Source organism: Tupaia chinensis, unplaced genomic scaffold, assembly GCF_000334495.1.
Source record: "Tupaia chinensis unplaced genomic scaffold, TupChi_1.0 Scaffold000198_1, whole genome shotgun sequence".
Taxonomy (NCBI): Eukaryota; Metazoa; Chordata; class Mammalia; order Scandentia; family Tupaiidae; genus Tupaia; species Tupaia belangeri.
Genome location: NW_006159673.1, coordinates 433,769 through 450,939, shown reverse-complemented (window position 1 = coordinate 450,939; position 17,171 = coordinate 433,769). Strand labels below are relative to the sequence as shown.

General features: G+C 42.6%; 1 protein-coding gene across 1 annotated transcript in view; it reads right to left on the bottom strand.

Moving 5' to 3' along the window:
- The window catches only part of RGS21 (regulator of G protein signaling 21), a 34,558-nt gene that overhangs the window by 12,448 nt on the left and 4,939 nt on the right, over positions 1–17,171 (bottom strand). The window contains exons 2-3 of the mRNA XM_027771253.1: positions 14,360–14,436; positions 8,788–8,954 (exon numbers count right to left, since the gene is read on the bottom strand). Coding sequence (XP_027627054.1) covers positions 8,788–8,954; positions 14,360–14,436 — 244 coding nt within the window. The remainder of the gene's footprint in view (positions 1–8,787; positions 8,955–14,359; positions 14,437–17,171) is intronic.

The window sequence follows — 17,171 nt, the reverse complement described above, 5'->3', positions numbered from 1 at the left end:
TCCAAGGCACATGATACTTGACTCCTAGGTACTCGACAATCCTGTGTGTGCCTCTCCTTTCTCTCTTCTACCTTTCTCTCTTCCTAGCTTATGTGTTTTTCACCCTCTATACTCAAATATTCAGCCAAATCTTACTAATTGCTTCTTTTAAGATACATTCACTGATTCCCTAGACTTGAATTTTCCTGTTGTAAGCTGTCAACTCACCTGGTATTTCCCTATCATGACATTCAGGGACATTTGTTATAATAGTTATTATTTAAATTGGGGTCTTCCCACCAAAATGATTAGCTTCATCTATCCAGGGACCAAGTTTTTTTTTTTTTTTTTTTTTTTGCCATAGGGTACATGCATTTGGCATAGAAAGACAGCGAGAGGGAAGGTGAGAAATCATCCTTTAAGGGGGAAATTACACAGCAATCCCTTCTCCTCCATTCTCCTCTCAGAATTTTGGGGACACATGTATATGCACCTGGCATGATTTTCAAGTTGCTGGATCTGGGACTTGAACTATGGTTCACCATGTGGATTCCAGTGCCTTAACCACCACGCCATATGCTGGCACCCTATTCTTTTCCTTAGCTGTACCAACATAGTGCTTAGCAGATGGTAGACAAACAGATATTGATTAATTAACAGGAACTTAGGAAATGAGTAAATAAGCCAACTCAGTGTATCTAGGGACGCCTCCACAGTTGGGGCCACCACTGGCTAGCAATAACTTGTAGGCCAGGAATTAGAGTCAAAATAATATCAACAGATTGGACAAGAGGCATTTAAAATGCAAAAGAAAACTATGAATATAAAATGGAGCATAGAAACTGTCATACGGTAATAAAAGGGAATGTTTCAGAATGCCTGTCTTCATGGGCTTTTCTCTACCAACTTCATAGACCCATTTCTGCCCTTTAGACTCAGTTCAAAACCCACCTCATTTCAAATGAAGCCTTATGTCAACATCTTGTCTCACTCCTATCAATCATTACAGCCTTCCTGGTATGATACAAACAATTTCATCTTTTTCTTTCTTTTTTTGGAGAGGATTTCGCTATAGGGCATGTGCACTCATCAGAAAGACAGAGAGAGAGACAGAGAGACAGAAAGCGAGAAATCACCCCCCAGGGGGGATGGCCATGCCTCAATCCCTTCTCCTCCATTCTCCTCTCGGGATCTTGGGCACACACGCACACGTACTTGGCGTGAGTTTGAGTCTCCGGGTCCAAGACTCGAACTGCTGTTGACTACATGGGCGTCCAGCTACATAGCCATTACGCCAACTGCTGGCCCCATCTTTTTCTTTTTTCTTTTTTTTTTTTTTTTCATGTAATCATTTGTTGCTTTGCCATTTTTGGTAGTTCTAGAATTTTCATTTTTAACTCAGCTAGATTTAAAGATTCTTTTGAACCAGTTCATAGTCTCTACTTAGTTTATTTTCTTGCATTTCCTCATCGAGGGCTGCAGAGTACAACGACACACTATGTTACTCTTCTGTGCTCACTCCCTATTTTCCTGCCTAGATGGAGTTTCCTTTCTGCAAAGGGACTCTGCCACATGAGGGGGTAGATAGTAGGGCTAGAATAAACACCGCTGCCAAGTACAATATGAGTCAATTCGTAACACAGTACTGCATCCAGACAGAAGGAGCCCGAGCAAAAACCAAGGCCCCTGTTGGCCCGGCTTCTCCTTTGCCTCCATACTGTCTTCTTTCTGTAGTACGGTGGCATCGCATTTGTAAACAGACATGTTTCACTTTTTTTAAGACAGGGTCTCATGCTGTCACAACGCTCCTTCCTCTGCCTCCCAGTTCGGCCTACGGTCCCGTGGCACCAAGCCCGGCTCGGTTTCAGACAGCGCGTTGCCAGGCCGGCATGGAGCTTGATCCTCCAACTTCGGCCTCCTGCATCGCTGGAATTCCAGGCCTTTGGGTGGGAATGGGAACTGAACTCAGGCCCCCCAGGGGTTCCGCCTGCAGAGTATAGTGTCTCTGCTGCCTGCACTGCTGCACCCGGGCCTCGCACTGCTCCAAGACAGGGAATCACCAGTGCGTTTGTTCTTGGGTCTGTAATAAGACAATGCCAACTATGTCGTTTCTAATCTTTTAGTTATTTATTTTTTTGCCACAGGGTATATGTTCTCGCTGGAGAGAGACAGTGAGTAGGAAAGTTAGAAATCACCCTCCACCCTGCCGAGGGATGGCCCCGCAATCCCTTTTCCTCCATCCTCTTCCTGGGATTTTGGGCACACACATGCTCATGTGCCCGGCCTGATTTTCAAGCCACCGGGCTCAGGACTCCAACCACGGCCAGCCGTACCACCTACTTTCCTGACTGTGTACTTTTTAAATATTATGCTGTGGTATGATGGTCTTTTCTTTCCTTGGAGAGATTTTTGCTACAGGGTACGTGCACTCGCCAGAGAGACAGAGACAAAGAGACAGAAAGTGAGAAATCACCCCCCGGGGATGGCCAGGCTGATTTTCCTTTCTAGACTCACAGAGTGACAATCGACCATTTTCTCTTTGATGACTTATTTTCTATCCTCTTATACTCAATTTTATTTTCACTAAAAGGGAACAATGACTTACACTTAATGTAACTCTTGAATATTTAAAATGTGTCAATGTCTTAACTGCACATGAAATATTATTTGAAAGTTTTCTAAAGTAAACATTTTTTGAAAAGTCAAAGAGCATTATTTTCTTGAAAAGTTTCAAATATGATGCAATAATTGGTCCACATTGAAGGGAGAATAAATATATGTTTAAGATTATTTTTCTCGGGGCTGGCCGGTGGCATGGTGGTTAGGACGCTGGACTCCCACATGGCCGAACGCAGTTCAAGTTCTCGACCAGGTATCTTGCTTTTACTTTCCCTTTCTCTCTCTGTCTCTGATCAAATAAAAAAATAATAATAACGAATGAAATTAATTACCTAAATACATCTTTAAAAGAAGAATTCTTTTCTTTCCTGCCCCCAGGTTCTTACTATGTACAAAGTAGAGACACAGAGACACTTTAAAAATAGATGATCTAATAGTTTGCTCCTCTTTAAGGCGCACCATTCAATAGCTGGGCCACATTAATTTTTCCCCCCTGCAGTGTTTTCTCCTGAACTGCAAGGTACAGTTCATTTACCGAGTAGTTTTTATCTGTACTTGGTAATTTTAATATGTTTTTGTATTGTATGTCAGGTTTGTACTTCTATCAACTCTTCTGAAGTGGTTTGCCTTCAAGAGTTTTTGAAGTAAGCTAATGGTTGGTTTCAGGTAGATTCAATAGCATATACTGTAACTTGTTTAAGAAAGAAATTAAAATTTCTCCTTTTTTTTTTTTTTTTGCCATAGGGTACTTGGGTTCATTGGAGAGAGACAGAGAGAGAGAAAATGAGAAATTATCTGCCAGAGGATGGTCATGCCACGATCTCTTCTCCTCCATTCTTCTCTTGGGATTTTGAGCATGTTTGCATATGTGCCTGGTGTGTTTTTCAGGCTATTGGGTCTAGACTTGAATTGCAGAGTTGGCCATGTGAGATTCAGCCACTTAACCTTCTCATCACCTGCTGTCCCCAACCTGGGGTGCTTTCAAGCAGGGAAATAGAAAGGTCTTTGGGAGAAACTTTGAATAACTGGTAACAAACAGTCTCCCCGAAGAATGCCTGAAGTGTCAAATATTCCATTTATATTAGATTTTGTTTCCAGAGACAAACCATGATCATCTTCACATATTCTTTTAATTGGAACTATAAAGTTTAAGAATTTATATTTGAAAAATGCTTCAGCTCTCTTACTGAATATACCACGAAAGCAAAGAGTTTGAATGCACAAGCGGCCAGCATCCAGGAAGCTACATGGAGACCACTGACCCAAACATGGAGCCCTGGTACCAGAGCTGCTTCCTACGGAGGTGAAATGCTGCCGCCCTTATAGCGGACGGTTACTGTATTTCTGACCCAAGTCGGAATTTATGGTATGAGAAGACAGCTGTCCATAAGGGGATCAAAGACAGACTGGATGAAAAACATAAGCTTTCATAAAAGCTAGGGCACAAAGTGTCCATGTCAACAGCTCAGGTTTTCCGTGATCACTCGGACAGTGACGGCCGTGAGTGCAGCAGGACATGGACGGACACGAGGACCACGGAAATGTGGCCTGGAAGTGAGCGGGAGGGCGAGCTGACCCTGTGGTTATTTTAACCTTCATCTCCAAGTCACCACCCAACAACCAACAGATAATTCTGGAAAATCGAAATCATACACTATGTCAGATTTTTCAAACTGATTAATGTGCCACTTCCTAAAAGGCTTTGAAATCAACCCTAACGATATCCTCTTTATGATGGGATTAGTTCAAAAGCCAGGGTTTTTCCCTTCTTTATGAACCATCCAATTTAAAAATATTGCTTTAGGATAACATTCTCAAATATTGTGTAGAGAAATTTTCTAACAAGAAATCCAATTGTTTAATTATAGCTGAATTCAAAGTTATGTTATATTAATTTATCCATTTTGACAAAAATAATTTTGTTTCTTTTACTTAGTATTACTCTCAAAATAAATTTATAAAGAGTAAAGTTATTAGTTTAGGACATAAAATGTTTATAGTTTGTCCATCTAATCAATTTTGATGAAATAAAACATAATTATATTTATGGCTCTTTTTCATGTAATACATTATATTGTCTCTTTTTTCTTAGAATTATTTATTTAACTTTATTTTTGATTGTTATTATTTTATTTGCTATAGGGCACACAAGCTCACTAGAGAGACAGATAAAGTGAAAGTGAGAGAAAGAGAGAAAGTGAGAAAACAAGCCACCAGGTCCAGAACTCGAACCCCAGTTGGCCATGTGGGAGTCCACCACCTTAACCACCTGCTGGTCCTATATTGTCTCCTTTAACTGTCTCTAAAATTGTTATTATTGGATACGACCAAATGTACTGAAAACTATATATATATATTCCTGTATTTACCATTAACTGCTTCCATTTTGAATTAGTACGGGGCATCAGCCTGTTACAGTGTGCATTGCCGTATTCAAGGTATTTCTCTACGGTCCAGCTGTTACATACAATACAACTGTTAGTGTGCTTATTGGTCAAACTGCATTTTTAAATGCCTGACTCCGCAAGGAAGTCACAAAGAGGGAAAAGAGCTTGCCCCAATATTACACAAGCGAGAGACCAGGATTTGAAGCTGGGTCTAGGGACCTGCAAAGTTTGAATTTTCCGGTATGTCTTACAGCGTCCTAGCAATGTAAGAACCAGAGAGAATGTGCTACTCTAAAGAAGGGGCATAAGGTCTAGCTGAAACAGTATCATTTTAGGGGCCAGCAGGTGGCGTGATGGTTAAGGTGTTGTACTCCAACCTGGTGGACCACAGTTCAAGTCTCGGAGCTGGCAGCTGGCTTTCTCACTTTCCCTTGCTCTTGTGCTCTCTCTCTGGTGAACACACGTGTTCTATAGCAAATTAAAAAAGAAATAACAATACTACATAATTAAATAAATAATTCTTTCTTTAAAAGTTATGTTTTGAAGCCAGCCAGGTGGCATGCTGGCTAAGGTGACTGGATTTCTCATGGCCAACTACACAGTTCAACTCTCAAACCTGGCAACTTGGAAAATATGCTGTGCACATGTTCGTGTGTGCCCAAAATCCCGAGAGGAGAAGAAGGGATTGGGGTGTGGCCATCCTCCCTAGGGGGTGATTTCTCTCTGTTTCTTTCTTTGTTCTCTCTCTCTCTTCTGATCCAAACAGATCCTATAGCAAACAAAACAAAACAGAAAGTTGTATTTTGTGAAGACAGCAAGTGAAGAAAGAATTTTTCAGACGGGGAGCACGCTGGTAATAAAGACCCTAGAATATTCTGAATATTGCAGGCCTTCTGATACTGCTAGTGTGCGCAGAGGTGTGGGGGCTGAGGTCGGACGGGAAGGCAGCAGTACAGACAAGGAAGTGATGCCAAGTATTTTAGATTTTTCCAGCAGGCACACTTGACAAGACCCAGTGATACATTTGATATTTAGGTTAGACAATTTAATGATTTTCATACATAGAACATTAATTCAAGAATGAAATCATTCTCTATGTTTCTATACTCACTTGTAGTTTGTAACTGACTCATAAAGAATCTCAATTAGAACCAATTTCCTTGGTAGGAAATCCTAAAACAAAGAACACTCACAAAGTCACGTTATTCAGACGCCTATTAAAGCCCTTTACTTTCTTCTGCACGTCTTAACAGACTCCTAACTCATCCATCGAATTGCTAACATGACTTAGTCATTTTAATTTATACAATTAAGCAAGCTACAATTAGGTGATGCTAAGTTTACTAAATGATCCCTGTCTATAAACTGGCATTGCTACTGGTGATCAGTTTCCTGTCCTAGGAGGCAAAGACGACACACAAAGATTGAACTCTAGGACTCTATGAAGATGATTCTTCCTTACACTGTCACCTTCTCTCGGGTTCCCGCAGGGTCAGGGAGTGAGATGATGCAGCGGAAACCTAAACCTCGGCTATCCCTGAACCCGAATTCCAAGCCTGAGCTCTCACTTGTGTGTTGTGATAAGTTACTTTAATCTCTCCTTACCCAGTGTCCTCATCTAAAGCGTAATAGTACATCTACCGAAGCATCTACCTACGTTCAGATGAGAGTGATTAATGAGGCGATGCGTCTAGGGTTCACATCCTGCAGAACAGTTTTTTGTTTAATTTCTTTTTTCTTTTCTTTTTTAGAATTATTTATTTAGGAGCCAGCAGATGGTGTAATGGTTACGTCACTGGACTCCCATGTAGTTGACTGCAGTGTGAGTCCCAGACCCTGGTGGCTTAAAACTCATCCCACGTGTATGTGTGTGTGTGCCCAAAATCCTGAGAGGAGAATGGAGGAGAAGGGACTGTGCTTGGTCATCTTCCCTGAGGGGTGATTTCTCATTTTCTGACTCCATCTCTCTGGTGAGCACATGTGCGTCCTATAGCAAAAATCTCTCTCTAAAAAATATATATATATATATATAATTTTATTTATTATTATTTTTAAAAGTTATATATTCAATTTTATTTAAACATTTAAGGGACACAAAACTAGAAAATTATCTGTTGATAATAATGTGTCTGATTTATTTTTTTTTGGAGAGGTTTTTGCTGTAGGGTGCATGCACTCACCAGACAGACAGAGAGAGACAGAGAGACAGAAAGCGAGAAATCACCCCCCAGGGGGGATGACCAAGCACAATCCCTTCTCCTCCATTCTCCTCTCGAGATCTTGGGCACGCACGCACACGCGCCCGGCGTGAGTTTAAGCTGTTGGGTCCGGGACTCAAACCGCAGTCGACTACATGGGAGTCCAGTGACATAGTCATTATGCTAACTGCTGGTCCCAATGGTAATATTTTTAAATGGACTAATTACACTGTATTCATGCTGGAAAAATTCATTTTACAACCTGAAATGATATACTGTGATTGAATATATCAAAAAAAAAAAAACTTTAAAAATCGAAAGCAGAAAAAAGTAGTACTTATTATTATTTTTCTGAGAATTATTTATTGGGACCAGCAGATGGCATAATGGTTATGTCCGCTGGACTCTCATGTGGTTGACAGCAGTTTGAGTCCCAGACCCGGCGGCTTAAAACTCACGCTGGGCACGTGTGCTTGTGTGTGTGTTCAAAATCCCAAGAGGAGAATGGAGAAGGGATCACAGTGTGGCCATTCCCCCAAGGGGTGATTTTTTTCTTTCTGTCTCTATGTCACTCTGTTTCTCCAGCAAACGCACGTACCCTAAAGCAAAAATTCTCTCTCTCTCTCTAAAAAAAGAATTATTTACTTAATTTTATTTGTCATTATTATCATTTTTGTTATTATTAGAAGTTTTGGAAATTTGACCAGAAGAGAGAAAGAGAGGGAAAATGAGAAAGCAAGTCGCCAGGTCCTGCTAGGTCCTGCCAGGTCCGGGACTCAAACTGTGGTCAGTCATGTGGGAGTCCAGTGCCCCAACCACTATGCCACCTGCTGGCCCTGCCTGTTTTATTTTTATTTAAAAAAAATTTACTAGAGGATATACCTGCTCACTGGAGAGAGACAGAAAGAAAGAGGGGCGGCTTCTCACTTTCTCTCTTTCTCTGCTTCTCTCTGGAGAGTGCTCACACTGTTTGGCAAAGAATCTAAAAAGAAAACAACTACAGCATAAGCAGCCCGGGGGGGGGTCTCCTGGCTTGGTGCTGAGCCTCACTTCTTGGCACATGCTCATCATCAAAGAAATGAAGGAAAGCAAACTCCCCTTTTGGGAAGTAAAACACTATCATACGCCATCGAGTGGACCTCCGAACATTAAAATTGAAGACGTTAGAGTGTGCGTTACGTACATGTTTTTTTCTCCTCATATGTTAATTTTTTTCAATATTCCAGCAGGTCATCCCACGTGACCTTGTTTATCCCCGTGGTTTACAAAGGCAGAAGGAAACTACACTGGAAACCCAACAGCCTGAGGCGGGACTTCTGCTGGGTTGGCGTTAGAGCTGTCAAATGTGAAATAATAAGCACTGTGTTTCAAGAGCCTACATATTGTGCCAAGAAGACAGAGACACTGGGCATCTCTGGCCCCGAGTAGGTGATGAAAAGTATCTGCCGCATCAGTGACAGAAGGGGACCACCCTAAGGACTGCTCTCGGAGGCCACCGGCACCTTCCTTATGAATACATTACGGGAACTGGATGAGCCCTGAGACAGACCGGAGGTGCAGGCCCACTGGGGATGAGCGGTCACCGTCCTCAGCGGCCCCCTCACCTCTTTGGGCGCGTCAGCCTCAATGAATTCAGAGTAAATCATCCTGGCTTTGGAAGCAATTCTTTCCGCACTTTCTGTTTTCTTGAAGTCTTCACAGGCAAGCCAGAACTCAACATTTTCTTCACTGAACTCTGACTTCAGAAACGTTCGAAAAGCATCTAGACCAGCTGTAAAACATACAAGGAAAACTTTCGTACAATGTCGTACAGAGAATAGGCCCCAACGAGTACACCGCGTGACGAGTACACCGCGTGGCATAAACGTGTCTTAGCTATGCACTAGCGAGGATTTACCATCCCCCTAAATAGGTAGGACCTGTATGTTTCAGTTTTCTTTACGCTACTTTAAAGTCTGTTATTTCTTCCATGAATGAGAGAGAGAGAGAGACAGAGAGAGAGAAAAAAAAAAGAGAGAGTCTCAGAGACAGCACCCCAACTGGGTCCTGACACACGATCCACCCCAGCCTCAGCCGGCCCCGAACCCGGGCACCGGGACCCAGCATACTTAGGGAGGTCTCCAGACACAGACCTAGGACCTTCCCATGTGGGTCAGCCTTGCAGAGTGGCGTGTCTCCCTACTGCGCCCCCTCCTGCCCCTGTTTCAGTTTCTAAATTTAGAAAACCTTATTTTGTATGAATGATGATAAACAAAATATTTATGTATTTTTATTTCCACAGTTTGCTCCATTAACAACAGCAAAAACCTATTCTTTCTCTGTAGGCCTGAAAATTCTAGCAGTTATGTGTGGGAGAAGACGATGGTAGCTCCTTCTTGGGAAACCCCGAGGACTATGTTTTCAGCAGCATGCTCAGGGCAAGCGCATGGATACCAGTTTCAGAGTCATTATGTCTTGGTTGCTAGGAGTGGCTCAGAAACACGGTTTGATGCTAAGGGGTTAAATGTGCTGCTTTGGGCTTCAAGCGTGGAAGCAAGGGCTGCGTTTACTGAATTTAGGTAAGTACAGTGGCCACCGCAGAGAAGCCCTTGACCAGAGCTGGTGTGAATGCTGCTCTCCTTTAGGTGCGGATAGGCAAGTTCATTCCAACAAGCGAACAATGGCTTCTCCCCAGGGTTGCTTTAAGCAAAACTGATGCTTCTCGCTTCCCCTCCGGGCAGTCTCTCTCCTGCTCTTAGGCGTTCCCCTGAGCGCGCTCTTCCTCAGATCTTGAACTCAATGACTGCAAATGGAGTCTTACTTTGGCCTGACTCGTATACGTGATTTTATTTTGTTTTAATTTCCTCTTTCTTTTTCTTTTTTTCTTTTTTTTTAAGAGAGGTTTTTCCTATGGGGTATGTGCACTCGCTGGAGAGACAGAGAAACAGAGAGACAGAAAGCAAAAAATTACCCCAAAGGTGGGATGGCTACACTATCATCCCTTTTCCTTCATTCTTCTCTTGAGATTTGGGGCACACATGCACATGAGCCCAGTGTGATTTTTAAGCCTCCAGGTCCAGGACTCAAACCACAGTTGAATACGTGGGAGTCTAATGATATAACCATTATGCCATTTGCTGGTCCCTAAAAAATTTCTTATCTGCCCGGGGAACACGCACCTGCCAGAGAAACATAGAAAGAGCAGGAAAGAAAGGAGGAAACTACCTCCCAAAGGGACATGGTCACGCTGTAACCCCTTCTCCTCCATTTCTCTATCCTGTTGGGATTTGGGGGTACACCCACATACCCAGAGTGTTCTTCAAGCCACCAGGAGCCGGACTGGGTCCCTAGCTGTCCAAACCACCAGTGCACGAGGGCTTCCCTAGTCTGGGCCTTTCTGCGATCCTGTAGGTCCTGCCTCTCTCCCCTTGCTCTCACTTTCCGTCAAACTGGCGCCCTTGTTCTTTGCCCTGGCAGATGTTCGCGTCCTTGACCTGCAGATTAGATCCTCCCTTCTCTGCTTTCCGCACCAAAATGTGCCCTTGAAAGACTCCCATCTGGCCGACCCAGACTTCATCCGAGAAGGCAAATCTCGATAAATATCGTAGGGATGTGCGTGGGGAAGGGTGACACTGACTAAGAAGGCTAGGAGGATTATTACGTGTTGGCCAAGATAAGCTGATATGGAGGACCATGTTATTGGGGTTCACAGGTCGTACTTTTCCTGAGGGTAGCTTCTGTTCGTGAGACAGTGTCCTGAGGGGGAAAACAAAGGGCAGTGCTTGTCACTCATTCGTTCGTTCAGAGGGATTTGTCTTCCAGAGGCTGGCGGTTTTCTCCAGCTGGGAGGAGGGCCTTCTGCCCGTGCTGACTGCGGGCTGGGATGGTTAATCCTTCGGGTTTGAAAGCAAGGGAGAAGTGAGTTCATGGAGAAGGCCCTCAAGAGCACTCTCCATAAACTGGTTTATGGAAAATAGGAAATACTGACTAGAGACAAGGAACACATAAAAGCTAATGGGAAGGGGCCCCCGATGCTTGCCCGTGGGTCACCGTGGTTGGCAAGAAAATGCAAAAGCAAGAGACAATGAGAGGACCTTTCTGGAGTAAGAGTCAAGCATCAAAATCACTGAATTAAAAACAGATTTAATAGTATTTATTATTCAGAATCGAATTGAAATAACAAGTCATTGCAAAAGGTTATTAGATACCAATTAAAATTCTCGGTAGAAAATGGTGAGTGTGGCTATTGTTAACGTGCGCACTGTAACAATGCAATCAACTGCACACCTCTTACGTTGAAAAATACACCCAAGAAGCTTCTGGGACACCGACTTCAGTTACAGAAATCTCCTTAGTCACACTCAGTGAGAGCTTTCTCTGATTGTAGTCAGAGAAATGATGTGCGATGGTCTACTCAGAATCTATGCTGAGCTCGACTTTACGTAGAGGGTAAACTCTGCTTTAATAATACTGCAGGAATGTCACGGATTCCCGCCTGCTGAGATGTGTTTTTTTTTTTTTGGAAAGGTTTTTGCTATAGGGCGCGTGCGCTTGCCAGACAGACACAGAGAGACAGAGAGACAGAAAGCAAGAAATCACCCCCCAGGGGGTTGGCCACGCCACAATCCCTTCTCCTTCATCCTCCTCTCAGGATCTTGGGCACACACGCACACGCGCCCGGCGTGAGTTTAAGTCACCAGGTCTGGGACGCGAACTGTGGTTGACTACATGGGAGTCCAGCGACATAGCCATTACACTAACTGCTGGTCCCCCGACGCCTGGTGACATGTTTATGTGTGCCAATAGGTGAGCTGTGTGAAATTTCCTCCCTATGAGAGCTAGGTAAACGCATTCCAGGCAGATGGGACTTAGACATCAAGAACCTATGATGTTCATTCCTGGTTTTAGTGAAGGGTTATTCTGACCCAGCAAGTAATGTCTTTGTTCCTCCTCCCATTGCTTGGTTTAGGAAATAGTGGGACAAGATAAATAAACATCTAAAACCAGGCTAGTTATCTCTTTCTTAGACACAATATTGTATTGACCTAATCTTTTGTCCTAGTATACAATGTGAATGTTCAAAAGATGCCAAATAATTTTGAAATAATATGCTACACATAAATAAAATTGTTATAGAATAGACTGGCTACTGGTTAGCCCCGAAGGGGTGTGTTAAAGCCAACCATGAAGGGTAAAAATGACAAAAATCCCACTATACAGTACATTCTCCAGGGGGTACCAACAAGGACACATCTGGTGAATCCTTTAGTATTGAAAGCATTAAAAAGCATCATGCTATGCTATCACCATTTCTCTGGCCTTATAAAAAGCAACACCAAACAGCTGTTTAGATCAGGCAGTGACCTTTCTGTTTGAGGTGGATATAAAGTCCAGGGGCATGCAGATGGAAGCGTCTGTCTCCGCCCTCACCCCTGACACTGTCCACAACTCTGTTCTGCTGTGTGTGCAGAACTCCTCCACCCAGAGCCTGTCAAGTTGCAAAAGGCAGATCTACTTCGGTGAAGGCTCTTAGTACTGTGCTATTGGTTGTACCCTTAAGGAAGAAATGCCCCATTCAAACATTACAGAAATGCAATCCATGTCCTCGGTCTCTTTAACATAGATCTTTACATAGATTCTGGGGTTCAGTGAGGTTTTTTTTTTGAAAGATTTTTGCTATAGGCCGTGTACACTTGCAGGAGAGACAGAGACAGAGAAACAGAAAGTGAGGAATCACCTCCCAGGAGGGATGGCCATGCTGCAATTCCTTCTTCTCTCTCCTCTCAAAATCTTGGGCACACATGCACATGCACTTGACATGAGTTTTAAGCTGCCAGGTCCAGGACTCAAACCCTGGTTGATTATGTAGGAGTCCAGCGATATAACCATTACGCCACCTGCTGGTACCTCAGTGAGTTAGTTTATCTTAATACTTGAGGAATTAGTCATTCAGGAATGATGAATTTAGGGTATATATGTTCATCTCATCCAACCTAACTTTACATGTGAATAAGCAGCAATGAAGAAATTATTCAACTTCATCATGTTCTAGATTTTTCTAATGTTATGTTTTCTTTCTTAATGAATTTACAGCAAAAGGCTATTTGATTGGAATGGACACTGCACTGGGAACTTCCATTAATGTCTCTACAGTCCGTTCTTTGCTCTCCGTTGGCTAAGACAGACTACTTGCAACACTAACTGAAGTTGGAGATACCACCATGACTACCTAGTGCATAGCTATTTTCTATTAAAGATATTTTATTTGAAATTAACCAACATTGCCTTTTCTTTTTCTTTTTCTTGTGGGCTTCTTTTTCTTTTCTTTTCTTTTTTTTTTTTGTCTATAGGGTGCGTGCACTTGCCAGAAAGACAGAAAGTGAGAAATCACCCTCCCGGGGGGATGGCCACACCACAATCCCTTCTCCTCCATTCTCCTCTTGGAATCTTGGGCATGCATGCACACGCACCTGGTGTGAGTTTAAGCTACCGGGTTCGGGTCTCAAACCTCAGCCAACTACATGGGAGTCCACAACATAGCCATTAGGCCAACTGCTAGTCCCCCAACATTACCTTTTCTGTAAACATATTTATTAAAAAAATATTTAATTAAATTAATTAATTAATTTATTTATTTTAATTTGACCAGATAGGAGCAGAGCGAGAGAGCAAGAGAGAGAGAAAGTGAGCAAGCAAGCCACCAGGTCCAGGATTTGAACTGTGGTCGGCCATGTGGGAGTTCAGCGCCCTTAACCATCACACCACCTGCCAGCCGCTCTATAAATGTATCTTTTAGGCTCAAGCTAATTCTGTTTAGACTTTGGGTCTTCATAAACTTTTGTGATTTTAGAATATTCTACCTCAAATAGTGGATGAACTTATCTTTTATGTCTTTCACTTTGAAAATTCGCTATTTACATTTAATTATTGTGTTTGTTTTGTTTTGCCAAAGGGCATGTGTGCTTACTGGAGAGAGACAGAGAGAGAGAAAGTGAGGAATCATCCCCTCGGGGGATGGCCACACCACAGTCTGTTCTCCTCCCGTCTCCTCTTGGGGTTGCAGGCCCATTGTGATTTTCATACTGTCGTGTCAGGACTCAGACTACGACTGACCATGTGGGAGTCTACACCTCAACCATCACACCGCCTACCAGCCCAACTACTGTGCCTTCAAACCCACTGTCAGTTGAATCTTACCTTGGTTGGCTAAAAGCGTGTCCATGTTCTCAGACCATGCCATTGCTTCTGCGGTTGGTGACCTGTAGAAACAGCATCTACTCTGACAATAGCATCGTGATCCTTTGCATCTGTAGCCTACAGTAATATCTGAGTTTCGTATATTTGTAAAATTGCACTGAGCTTTGTGACATTTGCCAAACAACTAAAGATCAACGAAAATTGCATAATGCTCTTTTTCCGCAGCAAACAGCTATAGCAATCTGAAGTGGCATGTCATTTGACATCGGCAAATTATTTATTAATGTAGCCGAAAGGGTTAATCATAGTTACACACTTTTTTTTCTTTCTTTCTTTATTTTAGAGAATTTTTTTGCTATAGAGCATGTGCGCTCACCAGAGAGACAGAGAGAATGTGAAAAATCATCCCCTAGTGGAACTGCTATGCTGCAATTCCTTCTCCTCCATTCTCCCCTTGGGATTTTGGGCATGCACACACACTCGCTGATGTGAGTTGCAAGCCGCTGGGTCTGGGATTTGAACTGCAGTGGGCCATGTGGAAGTCCAGTGCCTTAACCACTATGCTACCTGCTGGCCCCTTTGCAAATTCTTAGATTCCAATTAAGGCACAAGAGAAATTGGTTCTGTGGAACAATGTTGCATTTCTTCTCTAAGTATACGAATTGCTAATGTTCATGACATTAGTCTGTTTCAGAAAACTTATGATAGCAGTGGAGATGAAGTAGCTATGTCCTAAAGTTTCACCCTATAAAGTGTTATCCATTTTATAATGATGCATCTCAAAAAAGTTTGCAAAGGTTTGAAGGATTTCTGCTATGTGATAATCCTGGAAACGTTTGTTCATAGGATTTTGAGACATCTTTCTCCCGCTCTGAGGCAGCCATTATTTCTTCTTAGACTGGTAAACTTCTAGTTCTGGGCTGATTTATTTAAATCTAGGAATCTGGCAGGACAGAGCAATATCTTTTCCAAAGCAGTCAAAAAATTTATAGACTTACGTGTTCTGAAGAAGGTATACTTTTGGGGATGCAATGAAGAAATAATAAATCAGGTCTAAGACATAAACTTTCTGAGATGCAAATATATCATGCATTATTCCCTTTAATAAACAAAGATCCTGATAAAATAAGCCCGCATGCATAGAAAACATCTGATGCCCAGAGAAAGCGTGTTAGAGGATGTAGCTGCAAGTTGCAAAGGGTTTAGTTAAATAAAGGAATGGTCCAGTGTAAGGTTTCTATTAAAATGACTGATAATAAAATAGAATTTCATAGTGAGTCACTCTAATACAAGATCGCATTTGCACGTTAGGCTAACTAGTCTTAAGCACTAGTGTGAAGTGATCCCTATGCTTCCATATTTCATTACTTTCTATAATTTACTGCTGTGTTTAGCATTTTCGGATGGACTGGTTGAGCTCCACGCTGCGGTAGCTGTGTCTTCAGACAACAGCGGGTATCCCTGTCAGGACACGCGGAGGGAAACCGTGCCTGGGAATTCATTCACCATCATCCATTTCTTACATCTCCTGCTTCAAACTTCGTCCCCCAGCTGTGGGCAACTGCCTTTCCCTTCTCCTCTGACTCACTAAATCTGGGGAACACTAGGTAGGTAACCTGTGAAACCATTTTGAAATAGCATTTTTTTTTCCCATTCAAATAAATATTTTAAAAACTGTGGGTTGTTCAATTTTCTTTTTATTTTAAATAAATAGAGGATGAGATGACATCCTAGATTTAATTTTACATTGAAGAGATATTTTGCCTTTTTTTTTTTTTTTTAGAGATTTTTGCCATAGGACCTGTATGCTTGCTGCAGAGAGAGACAGAGACAGTGAGAAAGAAAGTGAGAAAGCAACCCCCTGAGGGGATGGCCACATGACAATGCCTTCTCCTCTATCCTCCTCTCGGGATTTTGTGCATGCACGCACATGCCCCAGGCATGATTTTCAAGCTACCAGGTCTGGGACTTGAATGGCCGTCAGCCATGTGGGAGTCATAACCCTGACATAACCACTATGCCATCCCCTGGTCCCTGGAAGGGCTTTTGTGTACATAACCTGTTATCCAACTAAGCTTCTGCTATATTTCACATGACTCACATATTAGTTTTTAGAAAAATTTCAACTATCACATGGTCACTTAAAATGAAGATGTTTAAAAGATCTCTATTTGCAGACACAAATCTGGTGGTTAGCAGGGTATGGAAATGTATGTCTACTACTTAGTACTTGTGGAATCTTCTAACTACTCAGGGAGAGGGGAGCCTGGCCACACAGCACACCCATTGTGAATGAGTGACAGCTGTCCAGGCAAAACCCCAGGAAGAATCTAAGCAAACTCACGTGAGGATGAACATCTACCTCTTAATTAGTACATAAGTTCTCTGATGATAGGACTGAATTTTTTTCCTAGCACAAAGAAGAGTGGGTCTGGTCCAAGAAACATGTGTTGACTATAGCAACGAATAATCAATGGACAACCAAAGCCCAGGTAATGGCCGGTGTTAAAGCCGTCAGTGGAAGAGCAGAGGTTTAGCAAAGTCGTGTGACATTCGAAGACCAAGTGTGTGCTGGACGAGGACAGAGGAGGCGGGCTGTGGAAGCATCTCTGGGGACAGCAGAGCACAGCAGACCTCACTCTTGACCCTGTGGTACGTGAGGCTGTTGACAGGGGGCAGCGTCCATTCTTGAAGGCATCGGGGCACGTCTTGTGCTTTAGGAAGGACCAGGTTTTGTTTAAGAAAAAAGCAAAAAGAATAGTTCATGAAATGCCTCGTAAATGTGCAAGAATTCTTTTTTTTTTTTTTTTTT